The sequence below is a fragment of the Nicotiana tabacum genome, chromosome 21 (genome assembly GCF_000715075.1).
Source record: "Nicotiana tabacum cultivar K326 chromosome 21, ASM71507v2, whole genome shotgun sequence".
NCBI lineage: Eukaryota > Viridiplantae > Streptophyta > Magnoliopsida > Solanales > Solanaceae > Nicotiana > Nicotiana tabacum.
The window spans coordinates 85,078,055-85,097,630 of NC_134100.1; the positions used below are offsets into that span (position 1 = coordinate 85,078,055).

Sequence of the window (19,576 nt, forward strand, 5' to 3'; positions counted from 1 at the left end):
TGGAAAAGTGTCCTTTTTCGCGTAGAAGAGGGTATAATTGTTTGGGCCGGACCCTACTTGGTATATATACATGAAAAAACGGTATTTTGAGGACTTTTGACATATTGTTGACACAATTTAGACCTAAGGAGGCTAAGGAGACTGTGGATTCGACCTAAGGAGGCAAGAACACACTAGGAGCAAGGCGGAGAATTCTTCTACAAGTTTCTCACTTCCTTCTTCCTATTTCTATTATTGGTTATGAATTCTAGTATTGTAGTTATGCATACTATTATGAATAGCTAATTTGTTATCTAGGGTTTTGATGGAACCTTTTGTAGGATGAATTCTTATTATGTTTTAATATAATTTAGCCTTTGAATTCATCTATTTGTTCAACTACGTGTTTATTTCAGTTGATTGAATGGCCATCGATTGACTGTGCCTATTTATTATGTGTTGCTTGAGAAAGGATACATATTTAGGTGGTTGTTGAACAATGTCACTCCTAACGCATGTGAGAAATCAATACAGTAGGTTTAAAGGTAGGTTTAGAAATAACAAAGCCTTGACGTGGTCATAGTGAGCAGTTCGATGAAGCCAACTAGCGTAGTAAATTATTGTAGTTGCTCGAGAGAGAATTACAGCACCTAAAGTGCTCATGATCAGTAGAGAATACATAGGCGAAATTGCAGGGAATATAGCGGGAAGGATTCCGACAATTGAAAAAATCATAACTCTAGACCTCCTTAATTTAGTCTCCAACCTTTTGTCTCGTTAGTTGATAAGTTTACCGCTTTCTAGTATTTGCTAGTTAATTCGTTAGAAATATAAATCTCAATCTTTATAATTTAGACAATTGTTCAAACTTGTCTTATTAGTGATATTAAAAAGCTATAGCTAAGCCTTAGTTCTCTGTGGGATTCGACTCCGAACTTTTAGACCGAATTATATTTGCAGCGGCCGCTTATCCTTTTTAGGACTAGAGTTGGGCGTGATCAGTTATGTATCATTAAGATCTATAACAGAGACTTAATTTCATTAAGATGCTATCATCTATATTCATTATTAACTGCCGCCATCGCCTACCATTATCAACTACCACCATGCCACCCACCACCACCACCATCCTCAATCATAGCCGCCATCATTGTCGACTACCACTACCCACCATCCCCACCACTCCCATCACCATCATTAACGACAACTAACATTCATCCACGGCAACTACTACAACTAATCACCCCATCACTATCAACAATCATAGTTGGTACTGACCATCATTATAAACTACCACCATATACCACCATCTTCCTCAATTACAACAACCACCACCACCACCCGCCATTATCAAGTATCACCACTCACTACTACCATCCTCAATCATAATAGCTACCACTACCAATCACCACTAGCTACTACCCTAAACTACCACCAACCACCGCTTTTAGTCAGCATTCACAAGCACTACCGTTAGCCATCATCACCACCAGCAACTATCATATTTTAAAAAGCTATATATTTTAGTTATGTAATATTAGATTAACTAGTATTTTATTTGAATTTTATGTTTATTAATTTTCAAATAAACGTAAATTTTATACATTCAAATGTTGAAAATCAAACAGTTTTAATTATTTAGTATTCAAATCTTAATACACATATTGACATTCAGATATATATTCAGATTCACATGTTTTAATCTTAATACACATTTTGATATTCAGACGTGTATTCAAATTCAGACGTCCTAATCTTATAAAAAAACAAATGAGGCCTAAGCGAATAATACAAGATACTTTATTTCTTATTTTAACTTTTATAAAATTTTAGCATTATCACTTTTATTTACGGATCTTTTCATTTAATCTTAACTTAAATAATCAATAAAATTGCCTTTTTTTTTGTAGTAGGAAAGAGGGTTAACGTCATTGCCAAAGCCATAACTTCTAGATCTTTCGCGCGTCAATTTACGCCAGCACTTGCGTGGCAAGAGAACACCCAACGCTCACGTTAAAATCATTTCCCATTAAATTTCTAACTTGTACCGCCCCTTGTTAGCGAAAATTGGCCTTCTGTTTGAAAACTATTATTCTCGTAAATCACCGATCAAAAGGTAAGAATTTTTCTCAATTCTCTATTTAAATTTGCAGCTAATGAATTAAAATGCTTTTTTAGGAACAAATTTGCTTTATGTTTGGGAATTTTTGAGGTTTATTCCGATTCATTCCGCATTTTTTGCTACAAAATACTTAACTATCCAATCGTATTCTGGTAGAACTTCGGCTTTGTTGAGTTTTGAGAATATAATTGGCCAAAGGCAGATAAAGGAGGATACAATTATAAAAATATTTAAATTATGATAGATCATTTGTATATATTGAAAATTAAGTAAAGTGGAATGGAAATATATGATTCATATAGTTGACTCAGTTAGTACCCTCTGTTTCAATTTGTTTGAAACCTTTTCAGCGTACAAGTGTCAAAGTGACTAATTTTGAATTGGAGCATAGATTCTCTTACGTTTTCTGAAATAAAATTTACAAATTTAGAATATAAAAAGTACAATAAGCCACTGTACTTAACAATTCAAAATATTTAAAAAATTTGAAAAAAATATGGTAAAAGAAAACCTTGTTTGACTCCCCAAATAGTAATAGGTTCATTCTTTTTGAAATGGAGGGTGTACTAGTTTGAGATTGAGTTGTAGTTGATTTGATGATGATTGATAATTGGGATATTGTTATCCGGTAGATGAGCTGGTGGGAGATAGTAGGTAGAGGTGCCCGCATGCTAGTCCGGACACAACCGTCATAAACATAATAATAATTGGGATATTGTTACTTTCTAGGTGTCTTGTCAATTCAACTTTTAAAATAAAGAGAGAAACTACAGAACTGTCAGTTATTCCCGGTGTAGAGATAACTAATTCAGTCTTTAGGGTGCTTGATAATTGGATTGGCTACAGAATAGTACTGGATTGAGGTTTGAAAGAGATAACTAGTTTAACAAGACGGAAAATTTGGTTTTGAGCATTACACAGTTATTAAAGAAGGGATAAACTGACTTCTCCTTAGCGTTGGTTTACATGAATGATGTATTCATGTTTACCGGAGATCGGAGAAATCAATCAATCAACTATGCTTCAACCCCAAACTAATTGGATTTGGCTATATAAATTCGCTGTATCATTATGCTCTATCTAGGATCCATTTTATTCCAGTACTTAATAGTTGTCTCTAGGCGAATTAGGGGTTCTCTAATTATGGGGAATTTTTAAAATTCACATTATCACTACACTATTAAATATTAATACTAATATCTTAAATCTGGAGGTTGGAGAAATATGTGTTGAAATTTCTAGATGATCACATGGCGTATTGTTAAGTGCAAAAAGATGAGGAGGAGGTTGGGATTGATTGCAGCACAGCAGTATTTGTAAGACTAGAGCGGGCTTAAACAGATCCAAGATTTGTAAAAAAAATAATCCAAGGATTAACTCATTCCAGATGACTAAATTATCTTTTTTTCAGTCTAAGGGCATGATAAATATTGTGACTAGATCATCATCTCTGACAAAGTTGCAGTATTTTAAGGTAATCAAACCAGCTACTGTAAATACTGATGGCATCATAGAAACATGTGCTGAATATCACTTGTTCTACTGGAGTTACTGAAATGTAGGCATGGAATTGAGGTTGGTTGAGGTTGACTACAACAACAACAACTACGCCTCAGTCACAAACAAGTTGGAGCTGGCTATATGAATCCTCACTAACCATGTTACATTAGGTTGAGTTTGACTATAGCAACATATTGTTTTCTACCTAAAAGTTTAGGAGTTATGTTGCTTTTTTTTTTTCCTTGCTCATTTCACTCTTAAACGATGAATACAGTGTTATCACAATAGAGTAGCAACCTCTGTCCAACTCCAGCTACCCCCAAATTTTACAAATATATTTAAATCTGTGGATACAGTTGTACCCAAGTTTCTAATGATCTTGGGAACAAAAAGATTTCAAGCATTTCAGTTGTTGATGTGATCCTAGGGTGCGTAAAACTCTTAAGGAAAAAAGGAGAAAAAATCCAAATATTGTAAAAAGGGCTCACTTTGTGCACAAAGTACTGTACAGAGCCTTCCCCTTGCATACATTAATGGGAAAAAGGTGTCCCAGAGACCAGTTTTCATTAACTTTTTGAGTATATACTTTAGTGGATTGTAACCATAGTAAGATTATGGGTCCAATGAAGAATTGTAATATGCTTTGTTATGAAACCTAATAGATATTCCATTGGTTCTTGACTTTGCCGCATAATGTGGAACGATATCTATACCACAATAAAATTAGTTGGGGATCAACTTAGATTAAGAGTAGGGAGCATGCTTTTTCTCTCAAATGTTGGACTTGAAATGGAGCTTTTCTGTGAGTGATTATCTGAACTCATTCCATAGAGGTGGAACTTAATTCAAATTGAATTCGATATGAGAAGATTGTTCCACTTCATATCGAAAGGGATGCTCCTGTTTCCATTGAGTGGTCGATTTTCAGCTTTTTCAAACTGAAAAATTCAGAAGCTGACTTGAGCTAAGGTTCGACATGGTACCTTGATTCTGGTGTCCCAAAGCATTATTAGCAGAGGTTAAAACAAATGCATTTGGTTGACGACTTACCTTCATTCTTCAGGATTATCCTTAGTGGTCTAAACTGTAACTTATATGCCATAAAAGATGCAGCTTCTAGCTTCAATAGATAGGATTCAATATACTGTTTGTGCCAGAAGGCTCAGAACGCATTTCTACACGAACACTAGAAAATAGTTTAAAATACAAACAAATTGGTTGATACTTGTGGTTCTCCTTTTTAAGACTAGCTAAAGTTTGTGTGTTTGATGATGGCTTACTTGTATGCTCTTATTAGATAAAGAAACCCATGCAGTGGCAGGAGACATGTCACTTGTCTGTTATATGGAGAGGGAAGAAGTTTAGTCTGGAGATGGATCCAACTGCTACTCTCAAATCACTGGGGGATGAATTGCTGAATCTCACCAATGTCAGAGATGATACATTGCGGCTCATTGTGCCTACTAATAAAAGTTCAAGGCTTTTGTATCCTTTCTCTGAAGAGCACTCCTGTCTAAAATTGGAAGCAGCATCGATCCTCGAGGTGTTTTTATTAGTTTCTGCTCTAGTTTGTGAATGTATTATACTAAATAGCTATTGAGCTGGCTGTCTACTTGAATTCTGGATAGGGTTTTTGGGATTATGTATGCTTGAGCACTTAATTTTGACAGATGTGTTTGTCCTCTTATTTTTTATATGCTATTACTGATTATTCTACTAAAACATCTCAATTTAACACTTTATTTTTTGAGAGTTAGCTTGATGAATATCGGAAATCATGTAACATTTTCCACTCTTGGAAGTAGGCTTTTCCTTCGAAATCTGACTTGAAGGAGTTGTAGCCGTAAGTTAGTTTTCCAAAGGCACATCGCAAAAAAAATATATTTCAGCAGCTTTGACGGTTTGAGTGTACTTCTATTCTGAAATGAATGCTTCTTCTATTTACTTCTTTGTTAAAACTAAACTTTCAATGGATAAATAAAATTCATGAAATTGATTCCTGTATGGTCAGTGTCTCCTTGTTTAATATAAATCTTTCTGTACAAAATGGTTGCGTTATACAGCTGAGGGATGATTCTACATCTTGTCTACATGCTTTCTTCTCTATTCCTCATTTATGTGTTCGTATGATCTTGTGTATGTTTCTTTATGAAATATGACAAAAATTAAGGCATGGTTCTGAGTTTCTATTTCTTTTAGAAAGGTTATGTATGTGTCGTGAACCCTCGTTATTTCAAACATCGATTCTATTGAAAATTTTATCATTCTGTAGAATCTTGTACAACTGTCTGCTAAAATGATTCGAGTGAATTTTTTCCTGAATGATATGTCATATTTATGGCTTTGAATTTCTGTTGCATTAAACCTATACAAAGAAAAATGTATACCATAATTCTTGTGCTTGTGGAAGAGTTGGCAATTCTTAAAGACATAATCAACTTCTGGGGTGAATATCTCTTTATTTTAACCTTATCACATAGTGTATTAGGTATTTATGCATTTCCAAACAGTGAAAAGCCTAAGTAACTCGTTTATCATACTCTTTAAGCTGAACCTTCCAGACTATTTATTTGGGCTTAAATGGCAAATGCCTGATGTTTTTTTGTTTCAGGGGAAGTCTATGCGGATGCTGGGAGTTCCCAAAGATGAAGTAGATGACATTTTACAGAGTGCAAAGGCAGACCTCAGGATTGTGGGTTTTGATGAAGAGGAAAAGAGATTGAGGCAAAGAATCTCAAATGGGCTTCAAAGTTCACTAAAGCTTCCACAAGGGCCTTATGTCTTTTGTGATTTTCGGACACTCCACCTTCCAGGTGTAGAGGTATAGCTAGCTCTAAAATGTAACCACTATCTTTCCCTACAGTTGAAACTAAAAAAGTACAGTCTGACCAATGAGTAAAATAACGTTTCTAACCTATCTGGATTTCAAGTGAAAATATACTGACATATTCGTAAGTAAGACAAAGACAACATTGCTCTCACACTTGGTTTTCCACTGTTAGATATCTTATATCAGAATGGATAATTGACTTTCTATTCAGCATTATATCACTTTGAAAAACAGGTTGAGCGAAAAGTTTACAGGAAATAATCTATGAAGCTTTATGTTCATATATGGGGAGAACAAGGATAATTGTGTGGAGAGGCTTGACTTACCTCCTTTTGAATGTTTGGCCATATGGCTGTCCAACGGGACAAAATTAACGGGACGGGACGACATTTAGCCGGGACGGGACGAAACGGGACGGGACAAACGGGATGAAACAGTAGGCGCATCCCGTCCCGCTAACAAACGGGATGGGACGGGATGAAACGGGACGAAACGGTAGGCCCATCCCGTCCCGCTAACAAACGGGATGGGACGGGAGGGGTTCGCGGGCCTTAAGTGCCGTTTAAAAAAAAATTTAAGCATTAAGTTTGGCAACGGCTATTTTTTTGACAATGACTAAGTTTTTAAAGTTTGCAACGGCTAGTTTTTTGACTTATTTAATAAACTTAAAAATTAAACGGAAATTAGAAAACTAAGTAAAGAATTATAAAATATTAAAACAAAAGACTTGTAATGAAATATTCTAGTAATTATAAATTTATAATAGAGTTATAATTTATTTAATATGATTTCAAGCCATTAAGTAACTAAGTAAGAGTGTAAGACAATTCATAAAAAAAATTCTAACGCTTAGAGCCTTTTATTTTATTAATAGAACTTTCAAATCTAACATACAAATATAATTCTTTTGAAGAGCACCTAATCTACGCAGCCACCTTCTAGGAAGGGTTCTGTTTGAACTAGGCCTCTTAGTAGCCAATTACAAATTATCATACTAATATTTGTAAGTTTCTATATAACTTTGTTGTAATTTATCTATAATTTCTCTCGGACATTGTTCTGGAATTGGCAATGTTGATTGATGTTCCATGAGTTCCATGCCGTCACCGCTCCCCAGTGCTAAGTATCTCATTGTATTCTTCTTCTTCCCTGGTGGTTAATTTTTCAAAACCAAGATTTCTTCTTTATGAATTAATCCAATCTCTGAATAATACGGAAATTTCTAGGCTGTCTTCCGCTAATGAATGTCTATGATCTCCGATTTGAAATCTTGCCGCGCTAAAAATACTCTCCGATGCTACTGATGATGCTTGAATAGCAAGGATATCTCGTGCCATTATTGAAAGTGTTGGAAAAGTCTTGCCACGCTCCCTCCACCATGCCAAAAGTTGTTCGTTGCCTTCTTCGTCTTTAATACTTTTCAATCCTTGATTAAGATAAGAATCAATTTCATCATCAATAGAGGAATCAAAACCTGTTATATCATCCATATCTTCCCATAAAACTTCTACTCTAAGACTTAGAAGTTTCACCACCTGTTGTTTCCATAGATTTATATTAAACAGACAAATGAAATACGAAAATAGAACACGTAAAGTAAATACAAAAATTAAGCACTAAAATGATACGCAAAAATTATATATTAAAATTAGGAGATGAAATGAGTGCACCGTGATTAAATATTGAAACTTGAAGAAATTGCCCAAAATATTGCTCCAAATACTTGACGAATTAATTTGAAACTTGAAAGTTGCTCCAAAAATTTGCCCAAATACTTGAAACTTATCACTTGATAGTTGATAGTGAGAAAATTGAGAGAATGTAAGAGATTTGAGAGGGAATGATTGATTTTTGTGGGAAACAATGAAGAAGGATGGGGGTATTTATAGTAGAAAATAGGGCCAAAGTATAATTTAATAAACTTAGGGGTTATATTAAAAGTTTGAGGGTAGGAGTGTTTTGGGGGGGTGGAGGCCAATTATAGCCGTTTTTATCCGTTGGGAACGGCTATTTTTGCAATTGGAGCCGTTGCCCAACGGCTAGAATTCTCAAAAAAAAAAAAAAAAAGGATGCGGGACGGGACGAAATGGCCATCCCGTGTCCCAAATTAAGTGGGACAGGATGGGACGCGGGACGGGACAGCCCGTCCCGTTGGACAGCCTTATTTGGCCGTATTTCATATGCTGTGATTATTCATTAGTTGTCTGTAACCGAGTTGGTATCCATCTAGCAGACCTTCTTGTGTTTCAGGAAGTTGGTTGCTAACTCTTTTTACTTCTTGTGCAATGTTGAGGCCACAGAAATATGTTCCTTTTACTTGTTCTTTTACTGGTGTTCTTCCTTATTCTTTACTGGTGTTTTTTCTTGTTTTGTTTACTTATGCTTTTACCGGTGTTCTTCCTTATTTCATTTACTTGTGTTTTTAATGTTTCTTCCTTATTTTTGTTTTATTTTTGTGCCCTTCTGGTCTTGGGGATTATCCTTCTTTTTTCTTCCCCTTTTGGATAAGTGGTTGGGCATCATCTTTTTATTTTAGTTTCACCTAACTGAGTCAAATCTATTACTTTTGCCAGGGTCATTGTGATGTGATTAGTGCAACGGGTGGGTGACAAATTGGGAAGGGGATATGTAGGTTTTCCCCCCGAAATTTGTTGAGGCTAGATATCCGCATGTAATTGGACTATTGGAGTCTGAGGTTTCGTAACTTGGTACATAATGCACAAGATGCATTGGCCTCTTAGTTGGATAGAGATTAGAGGGTCTAGTAATGATATTACTTGTTACTCTTTGTAAAATCGGTGTGACTATGAGTAGATTTATTGACCTCAACAAATTTTTCAATTTGTATCGGATAAAGAGGATTGAGAGATGGATTCATTATATTGATATTGGTAGTTTTTTGAAAGTAGCAGAAATGAGAATGTTGAGATGGATGTGTGGGCATATCAAGAGAAATCAGATTTAGGAATGAAGTTATTCAAGGCAAAGTGAGAGTGGCCCCCGTGGAGGACAAGATGCGGGAGTCGAGGTTGAGATGGTTCGGGCACGTGAAGAGGAGAAGCACAAATGCTCATGTTAGGAGGTGTGAGAGGTTGACCATGGGCGGGTCTGAGAAGAGGTAGAGGTAGGCCAAAGAAGTATTGGGAAAAGGTGATTAGGCAGGACATGGTGCCGATTCACCTCACTGAGGACATGACCCATTATAGGAGGATGTGGAGGTTGAGAATTAAGGTATAAAGCTAGAAGGTAATCGAGATTTCCCTTTTCATTACTAGTAGTATTAGTAGCACTCTGTATGTTTATATTCTTCGATCTCAATTATTTGCATGTTGTTTCGTTTGATCATGGGTGCGTCTATAGCGTCGCCATACCATATATATGCGTATATAACGCCATCGGAGCCTCACACGGACTCATTAATTATTTGCATGTTGTTTCGTTTGATCATGGGTGCGTCTATAGCGTCGCCATACCATATATATGCGTATATAACGCCATCGGAGCCTCACACGGACTCATATATATATATCATTATATATATGCATGTGCAAGAGCCATAAAGAGACATCATGAACTTATCGGAGTGACGTAAGGTCGTTACACCTCCGAACAACGTTAAGAGACTGGCATCGTTATCGTTACATGACTCTAGAGAACTTACAAATCATAAGAATAGACTTTCTGGAGACAATACTATTTGATCATGAATTCAATATGGAGGTTTCTAGCTACTAAGAGTGGAGTCGTTATGGCGTAGCGTTTCGTTCTCGGCTTCTCCTTTACTCCCCTTTTTTCTTTTCGTCTTTTGTCTTCTTCCTTCTTTCTTTCTTCTTCCTCTTTCTATTTCTTCCCTTTTCTTCCTTTTTCATCTTTTCTTGAGCCGAGAGTCTATCGGAAACAACAACTCACCAGGTGTGCTGAGTGCGGTTGTTCTCAGCTCTTTAGCGCCCTATGGCTCTGCTACCGTGATGCTTGGCCGAGCCTCCCTACCGATGTATCGATCCCGCACATTTAGCCCAGTCCTAGACCCCATTTGTGGGATTATACTGGGTATGTTGTTGGTGTTGATATTGTTAGTTTTCCATTGTAATATGAAGTTAAGATTGGTTGTTTTAGGATAAATATGTGCTGTAAACCAAGATTTGTTTTCTATTATTCAAAGAGAGATTTTTTAATTAATTATTTAATTATTTGGCTCATCAGTTTTTTTTAACACCTTTCCCTTTGAACAATCACGCCCCTTGGGGTGCGGCCTTTCCCCGGATCCTGCGGGAACGCGGGATGCCTTGTGCACCGGCTGCCCTCTATCCCTTTGAACAATGTTGTGTTAATAGATTAGCTGTGAGTTACTGCAATATCTATTTTTCCCTTCTCTTTAATTGCATTTTGAGATGTGCTGATCATGTTGGCAAGAAATACAGCTTCTAAATATTGTATTTGGTGATTCTGTAAATGTGAAGGGAGAGAAATTCCATGCTTTTGTATGTCTTGGCTGTTATTGTCCTCCTGAGGATATGCAGGTCTATTTTGCCTTTAGAGAAATGTCGTTATTGCTTTTTACTGAGGTCAGCATGACCGTTCTAGATGTGGAGTTTGTTTAATTATCTCCCGAATTCCCCTGCTTGTGAGAAGGGAATGTACTATTCTCTCTCTCTCTCTCTCTCTCTCTCTTTTGAGAAGTTAACTCCTTTACTTTTGTTTTATTATCTCGTTTTTATTCAAAACAAATAGTAGTTATCGAGAGATTGTATTCTTTGACAGTGGAATCACAATGTTGCCACATGTTTACGAAATTGTTGAAATTTAATCTCCTTTCTGGGGGCGCATGTGACCAAGCATAGCCGGTAATGGAGAAGAATTGCGATAGGTTGATTTCCAGAATACAGATAGTCTAAGTATGATGAATCCTATGAATGGATACATATGATTCATAGAGTCAACTTTTACAAGTAGGTTTATTTGACAACCAATTGATGTAGTGTTCCCTTGGCTGCAGTTGAATCCTCCTGCTTCAAAAGCTTTAAAACTAATGCACAAGCTTGCTGCTGATCCAGGAATAGTTGCAATCATGAATAAGGTAAGTCTAGAAAGGTTTTCCTATCTCAACTTAATTACGTAGAATTACTTTGTTGATATGTGCTATCAGTTGTTGTAAACTTCCGTTCATTGGGCTTCTTAAAGCATCGCTGGCGTGTGGGTATCATGACAGAGATGGCACCAGAAGGCTATGTTGGTGTTAGTCCTAAATGCATTCTTGGTTTCAATAAGGTGAGCAACCCTTACCCTAGTTCCTTTCTCCCCTGAAGAAGTAGATACAGAACAGGATAATGTACATAATACCGAACCCATAAATTTCATACTTAATCATCTTAGTTCTTTAATTATTTCCCCATTAGTTTTTGATTTGCTAATATGATGCTCTTTTCTTCCATTTAAAAGTATCTTTGATAATTTCTGTTAAATAACCATATTCAGAATCATGGAGAGGAGATATCACTACGTCTTCGTACAGATGACCTCAAGGGTTTCAGGAAGTACGATAGCATCAAGAAAACTCTCTTGCATGAACTTGTGGGTGGTCCTCTCTGAATCTTTGTTTTCCAATTAAAAATATTTGAAATGATAAGTTAGTCTGTGATTTTCACGGTGAGTAATTCTTCTGTGTTCCTAACTTATATTGTTTCCATTTTCAGGCACACATGGTACACTCTGAACATGATGCGAACTTCCATACTTTGGATAAGCAGGTAAAATGTTAATAATCCCATTTTTCATTCTTTGCTTCCTCAGTGGCAAGGAGTTCAATAAATATTTAAGCAAAAGGCTGGGACGGCCTGTTTTTAGCCCCTAAACTAAGATTAGTTCTGCTTATCTGTGCCATCCAACAACAACAACAACTATGCCTCAATCCTAAACAATTTGGTGTCGGCGATATGAATCCTCATCCCTTTCATTAAGCTCAACTCATATCGTCATCATTACCAAAGTAAAATATAAGTGCAAGTAAAAAAAGATAAATATATACTCCCTCTGTTCCAGTTTATGTGAACCTATTTCCTTTTTGGTCCGTTCCAAAAAGAATGACCTCTTTCTAAATTTGGAAATAATTTAGCTTAAACTTACAATTCTACCCTTAATGAGAAGCTTTTATAACCACACAAATACTCTTGGCCCCTTTTTTACTTGTTTAGGACCACAAATTCCAAAAGTCTTCATTTTTTCTTTAACTCCGTGCCCAGTCAAACAGGTTCACATAAATTGGAACGGAGGGGAGTATAAATAAGAGTAATAGTAGGTAGTAGGTATATAACCATGTCTAAAACCTATTCCCAGCTAGTAGGTATCACCTATATGGATTTTCCTCTTCCATTGTGCCTTATCTTCAACTAAGTCGGCATTGGTTCCAAGAATTTGTAGGTTTTTTGAGAAAACTTCCTTCCATGTGATTTTAGGTCTACGCGTCCCCTTTTAACACCTTCCACCAGTCTGCTTATCTCCGCAATATTCTGGTTAAATGTGCAAGAGATATTAAGATTAGATCTTTCTGGCAGCTCAATGAAGAAGCTGCTAAGTTGGATTGGACTAAATCAAGAGGCTATACCTTGAGTGGTGGCAGTTTGCAACACTATGAGGACGGCGAGGACAATAATAATCACATTGGGTTATCACATAAACTTGGAGGACAAAGTTCAGTTTTCAATGCTCGAGCATCTTCAGTGGTTGCTGCCTACAGCCGTTTAGCACAGGCATCCACCAACCACTCAGAAGCAATTAATATGAATCAGGAATCTATTTCTGGTGGTTCACTTGATATTGATCAGCAATCCAATCATACGGATGCTCTACTGGAAAAGCACCTAAATGATGCAAAAATAAAGTCTTTGGAGAAATGCAATGATGTATTTAGCGCTAATGTCCCATCTGATGATCATAGAAAATCTGAACCTGATCCTGATGACTATGAGGCTGGCTCTCCCATGAAACATGAGCCTAGTACAGAACCCGGAGCTAAATTACGTGAAGAACCTGAAGAACCTGACCCGGATGATTGCTCTTTAGAAAAACACAATATAGGAAGTCCTATTTCTGTGGAACCTGATCCCGATGAACACGCTATGGAGATTGCAAAGGAAGTAATATCTGGTCAAAATAGCCATGTTCCACTGGGGTATCATGTAAATGAAGAAGAGAGTGGATCTTTTACACACAAGAATCGAGTTGATTTCCCTGAACGAATCAAGCTAGAGCCATATACTAATGATAATGATATAATACCAGATGGAGTCTCAAGTACAGTGATCGATGAGCCTGATCCAGATGACCAGGAATTACAGAGGATACAAGACCCTGTAGCGATTGTTTGCAGTCGACTGCAGAAAGCAATAGGGGTGCTGAGATCTCAAGCCAATCCCCTGGAGGCCTCTAGAGTAGTGCAAACTATATTGAAAATTGTAAGGTAAGTTGAACTTGAATCTTCCATTTAAGTTAGAAATTTTTTATCATACATGAGCTTTGGATTGAAGTTTGGCAATGCAACTGTTTGTAGGAATGTAATTGAACACCCAGACGAAGTGAAATTCAGAAAGTTGCGGAAGGTCTGTGATTTACTATAATGGTCTTAAGTGATTTACTTTTGTGTGGAATTAATCTTAATTTGTTCATCACAAATTGATTGCAGGCCAATCCTCTAATTCAGAGGGATGTGGCGAGTTATCCAGGTACATGATTTTCCAGATCTATTGCAATTTATTTTCCTTTCTGCGAAATTCCTCCTTCAACAGTTCTTTTTCCCCATTCCCGTACTTTCTTATCTCATTCGGAGAGCATTCAGCAATGCTCCCTAATCCATATTGTTAATCTTCTCTTTATCTGATATTCCCTTGGTCCACTTTCCCTGTATCTATACATCTGTTAACTCCGTCTTAATAAAGCTTCTACTCTTTATCAGGTAGCGAATTTTGCTTGTAAATAACTCTTCATGAAACTCTGGGATCTTTCAATTTGCGAGACAATTTACCTCATTGTTAATTACTGAAGCATGAATTTGCACTCAAGCCCTAATTGTATGTTTAAGGGTGTGAATTGCAATTTTCTTTCCATGTGCCTAACATTTTGGTAAAAGATCTGTGGAGTTAAAAGATCTTTGCCGAAGTAGTCAGAGGTTCAAGTTGATGTACAAGCTAGCTTAATTGACCAAGGCCGAGGTTTGGTATCGAATTGAAATTCTATTTAGGTGAAATTGTTGCTTAATGGTACTTGTTATGATAGATGTTATTTGCGGAGATTCAAAACATATTTGGTGATCCCATGAACATGCACATAAAGGAATTGTATGGACATCATTATCCCATGATGTTGCTTAATGGTACTAGTCATAGTTATATGCTTTTTGATCAGTAGGTGTTCCTTTTCCTTCTCTTTGCATCTTTTTGCTTGCTGAGCATCCTTAGCTGTAAATACTCATTTTGCTTTGCGCTCTGTGGTTGCAGCTGCTATGGACATCCTGTCTGTGATTGGATTTAGCGAGGATGCTGTTATCGATTACACTGGTAGAATGGAAACTTATTTGGTCCTCAAAAGGAATGATCCAGGATTATTGTGGCTTGCCAAGTCTTCCCTTGAAACCTCCATTGCCTAGTGAACTTGTACCATATGTAAAATGATGCATTTGTTTGTGAAAAAATGGAAAAAGAATGAAGACATTCTTTATGGTGTGTAGCATTTGTATATCACAATTCTGATATTTTTTCTTTTCCTTGTATATAAATCCTTATAGAAGGTTCGAGCAATTGTGTTTGATGAAATAATACATAAACCAGGACGTCATTTCTAATGCAAGTTGAGTTGATTCTCTTATTAGCTTGTTTTAACAGATGTTACTACTCATAGGATTCATTTAGTTGATTTTAACTAATTTGGGATTATTCTGAGGAGGTAAATTATAAAGCAGTTGCGAAGACGTAGCCGCTTCTAGCAAGGTGTTCTTCTGTGACATTAGTGCAAGAACTTGACAAAAAAATTCCTTTTGGTATTTCTACAACATTGTAAGTGCTAATGATCATTGATGGTGGATGTCCAAAAGCCAATCTTTCCAGAGTTAAAACAAGCCACAGTCTAAATACATCAAAAGGACTTTGGCTCCCAACTTTTGCTCTTGTATTGCAAAAAGGAAGAAATTGAAGATATTCCCTTCTGAAAAAAGCTTCTCAGATTCCTAGATGACCCACAACAAAGATTTTGGAAAACATTTTCTCTAGGTTCCTGCTAAAAAGAATAGGGTATAATGGCATCTATTTTGACAATCACACAGTTGAAAAATAGCATAAGCAAATTGATTTTACAAGAAATTGCTTCATTACCATTCAATGTGGTGTATGCATAGATATCAAAAGAAAAGGCAGATGACAGGAGAACAACATATGCCATTCTTCCAGAAAAGAGAAAAAGCAAAAGTACTTCTAAAGTTTCAAGACTAATGAAACAAGCAAGTGGTAGTACAGAAATTGGTGTGTGACCACACATGCTATTCCTCTTTATCATGATCAATCGTTAGAATAATTGGACTTTCAATTTTGTTTTTGAAATTGCAAACATGTTATAAGAAAAAATCAAATTATGGTGGATGTCTACTCTTCCTCCATGATCTTCTCAAATGCTTAATGACATATTCAATGACATATTTCTATGCTTAATGACATATTCAATGACATATTTTTCTTCACTTTTCATGCCTATATAAAGGCTTTGTAATAGATAGGAAAATATACATAATTAAAGAAGAAAATCTCTTCTTTCTCTCTATCTCCATTTCTTGTTCATGTTTTACTAAATTGCTTTTATTTCATAACAACGTGTCTTGTTCATGTTTTACTAAGTTGCTTTTATTTTATAACACGTTATCAGCACGAATTGCTCATTTCATGATCTTCTACGTCAAGACTATGTAAATTATAAGCAGGCAATGAGATTAAGTACAATGAAAAATGTCTTGGATGATAATACAAAGATAAGTTTTACATCCATCTAAACCCATTCATACTTTCATATCTTTGCATTAACTTTATGTGCAGTATTTAGTAAAAATATTTTTTTCAATTGTATCCAGTAAAATAAAGAACTGGAAAGGTATGTCTTTATTTGCTACATCTCTTATAGGACAAAGATAATATTCCAACGTATATATATATTCTGACCTTTTACATACTATGATAGATAATTATTAAGATAATTTAGTAATAATATTTTTACCATAACATGATGTATTTCATTGAAAGCAAAATTGGCATATATCCTAATGAAATACATCATGTTATGCCAACACATTATGGCCTAGCATGCCTTTATGTGTAAAGCATTGGGTTTGAGTCCTAATGCACCATATTGATAATAATAATAATAATAACTAAAGAAAAAATAATGTAATTTTCATGAAAAAGCATGAAGCCTGTCCCACTTGATTTGCTCCATTCTTGAAGTGAATGTGATAGCAGTGCATGATAAGTCTAAATAAAGAAAAGTGGTTGACCAATGAATGCGGGCGTGCGAAAGGCCAAAATAATAATAGTTATCACTATGGTAATTATAAAAAGGGAGAAATTCTTTGAAGAGAATGTGACTTGTGATAAACATTGAGATTGCATACTCATTCCTGAAAGTGAATGTAAAAATATATATATGATAAAGATTATGCATAATAATATACTTGTGCATAGTTGGATAAATACTACAACTCACCTCTAAGGGAGGTTTGAGACAAAGAAAGATAATGAATATTATTGTGTAGTTATATGAATATATCATTGGTCGCATGCATGTGATACGCCAAAAAATATTTTGTCATGCCTTATGAAAGTTATTAAAAGCAAAATTAAATCAAGAAATTATTTTGCTTGTGATGATTTTGACCATGACAATTATTATGATATGATTCTCTTTGTGAAGGAGACATTCATTATATGGATGGTGTGACAAAAAATCTTGTAGTACAAAAGCAGTTAAGAGTTCTAAAAGAACTAATTTATTACTACCCAGATAAATAAAACTGTTCATGACATTAATATTGTAGTAAGTATCAAAAGAAATATTTTGATTTACAAATATATTAGCCAAAGTGGTTGGCATATTGAGACTATAAATGAAAAGAAGATTGAATATCTTTATATTACTATAATCATACCGGGTAAATATGAAAGGTTACCTGACTTTTCTTCTATTTGTACTACACAAGTATAAGCATGATGATGCAATCACAAGCCACAAGTAAACTAGAGGTTTACTGAAATAAATATTAGTTGGCATGACCGGTTGACCATCTCGGTTCAATTATGATGCGAAAAAATTAATTGAGAATTATATTGGCATATATTGAAGAAATATAAGATTTTTCAAGAATTTTCTTGTGCTGCTTATTCTCATGATATACCAGTTAAGGTTGGGATTGAATCCTTTGATTTCTGGGACGAATAAAAGGTGATAAATATATGGGCCCAGTCACCTTCCATGTGGACCGTTTACTATTATATGATTTTAATAGATGCATCTATGATATGGTCACATGTGCATTTGTTATCAACTTGTAGTTTGGCTTTTGCAAGATTGATCGATCAAATTATTAGAGCACAATTTCAGAATATAAATTATGATGATTTATCTTGATAATACTAGTTTAAATCCAAGTTGGTTTAGCAGAAATTGTATGCCTCCAATTATATCTAAACCATTGGTTATGAGAACAAAATTGCCAAAATAAAATTTGATATGTGATGTATTATTTAGTATACAATAACACTTGTACGCATCTAGCCAAGTTATGATAAGTTCTCCCTATCATAATCTGTTCAGGGTCAGGAGCCAAATAATTTCCATCTAGAAATATGAATGTGCTATATGATTTAATTATTCTACCACAATGCATAAAGATGGATCCCCAAATAAGGCTAGGGATATGTGTTGGTGATCTCAACAATAGGGGGAGAAAATGGGAAGCTGAAAAAGTAATGCATGTAATGAATTATTATGAGTACATCGAGATCCTCGTACGAGAAAATATGAACTTGAAGTTCAAGTGATAATTTATTTGCAAAATATTGCCAGACGTATTTGCTGACCCAAAGCTAAATGTCATATTCAGCTGCTAATGCTCCAAATAAAATAAAGTTCATAATGAATAGAGTCCATGGCATGCATAAAGCATAATAGACTAATCGGTTCCAAAGATAAAACTCCTTGAAGAAGGAGAGGAGCAAATGTTCAAGATGGTCATAATAAGGAGGCAATTGCTCTAGAAGAGTACCACGGCATAACACTTCATAAGATCTCATGGGAGAGGCTCAAGTACCTGAAAATAATAAGAAAAAGAGATCTCAATAAGTTATGTCTTTATTGGGTAATAGTAGAACCGATATAAAATGATCGTCGACGATATTGTTAATATAATGTAGAGCTCAATATTATTAATATTGACGAGGATCTTGAGCTCAAATCTGTCATGAAATTTGGACAGATAAATGATTGGCCAAATGAAAAATACGCAATGAAAATTGATTTCACCTGAAAAATATGAAGTTAGATGGATAGTCCCAACACATGAAAGTATAAAGCCAGTGGAGGTATAAATGTGTTCTTGTGCGGAAAAAAAAGGTCAAGTCGATAGACATAAAGACGACTTGTGTCACAAGAAGATTTGTAAATATCCTGGTATTGATTATATAGAGACATGTTCTCTTGTGGTGGATGTCGCCATTTCAGGTTTTAATCTGGCAATACAAGAAAAACGTGATATGTGTATAATGAAAATCATTGAAGGATTTAAATTGTTCTGAAGCATATTAAAGTTTCCAAGAAATTTATTAAATAAAGCTTCAAAAATCCTTATACGGATTGAAACAATCAGGGCGCATGTGGTATAATCGCCTGAGTGAGTATCTGTTGAAAGAAGGGTACAAGAATGATTCAATTTGTCCTTGTGTCTTTATAAAAAGATCTGGATCTAAATTTGTTATAATCACCGTGTATGTTGATAATTAAAATATCATTGGAACTCCTAGGGAGCTTCCTAAAGCAGTAGAGCTTCCTAAAGTAGTAGACTATTTAAAGAAAGAATTTGAAATGAAAGATCTTGGAAAGACAAAATTTTGTCTTTGTCT

General features: G+C 35.4%; 1 protein-coding gene across 5 annotated transcripts; it reads left to right on the top strand.

Annotated features, from left to right (window-relative positions):
- The first annotated feature begins 1,890 nt into the window (after positions 1–1,890).
- On the top strand, positions 1,891–15,285 carry LOC107826205 (uncharacterized). 5 transcript variants are annotated; one of them, XM_016653156.2, is made up of 11 exons: positions 1,891–2,095; positions 4,899–5,144; positions 6,213–6,422; positions 11,428–11,508; positions 11,613–11,699; positions 11,907–12,002; positions 12,125–12,178; positions 12,983–13,887; positions 13,978–14,026; positions 14,110–14,149; positions 14,921–15,285. In XM_016653156.2, exons 2-11 carry the CDS (start codon positions 4,911–4,913, stop codon positions 15,067–15,069), a joined length of 1,905 nt encoding a protein of 634 aa, XP_016508642.1. In that variant the 5' UTR covers positions 1,891–2,095; positions 4,899–4,910; the 3' UTR covers positions 15,070–15,285. The 5 variants fall into 5 exon arrangements, 3 of the variants coding, with proteins under 3 accessions (XP_016508642.1, XP_075097777.1, XP_075097778.1); XR_012704333.1 differs by having other exon boundaries at positions 1,916–2,095; positions 12,884–13,882; XR_001657227.2 differs by having other exon boundaries at positions 1,916–2,095; positions 12,983–13,882.
- Positions 15,286–19,576: the final 4,291 nt, after the last annotated feature.

Coding starts and splice junctions, on each gene's coding strand:
- LOC107826205 (XM_075241676.1), top strand. CDS start 4,911: ATGCAGTGGCAGGAGACATGTCACTTGTCTGTTATATGGAGAGGGAAG. Junction 11,700..11,906: donor GCATTCTTGGTTTCAATAAG/GTGAGCAACCCT, acceptor AACCATATTCAG/AATCATGGAGAGGAGATATC. Junction 14,150..14,920: donor GGATGTGGCGAGTTATCCAG/GTACATGATTTT, acceptor CTGTGGTTGCAG/CTGCTATGGACATCCTGTCT.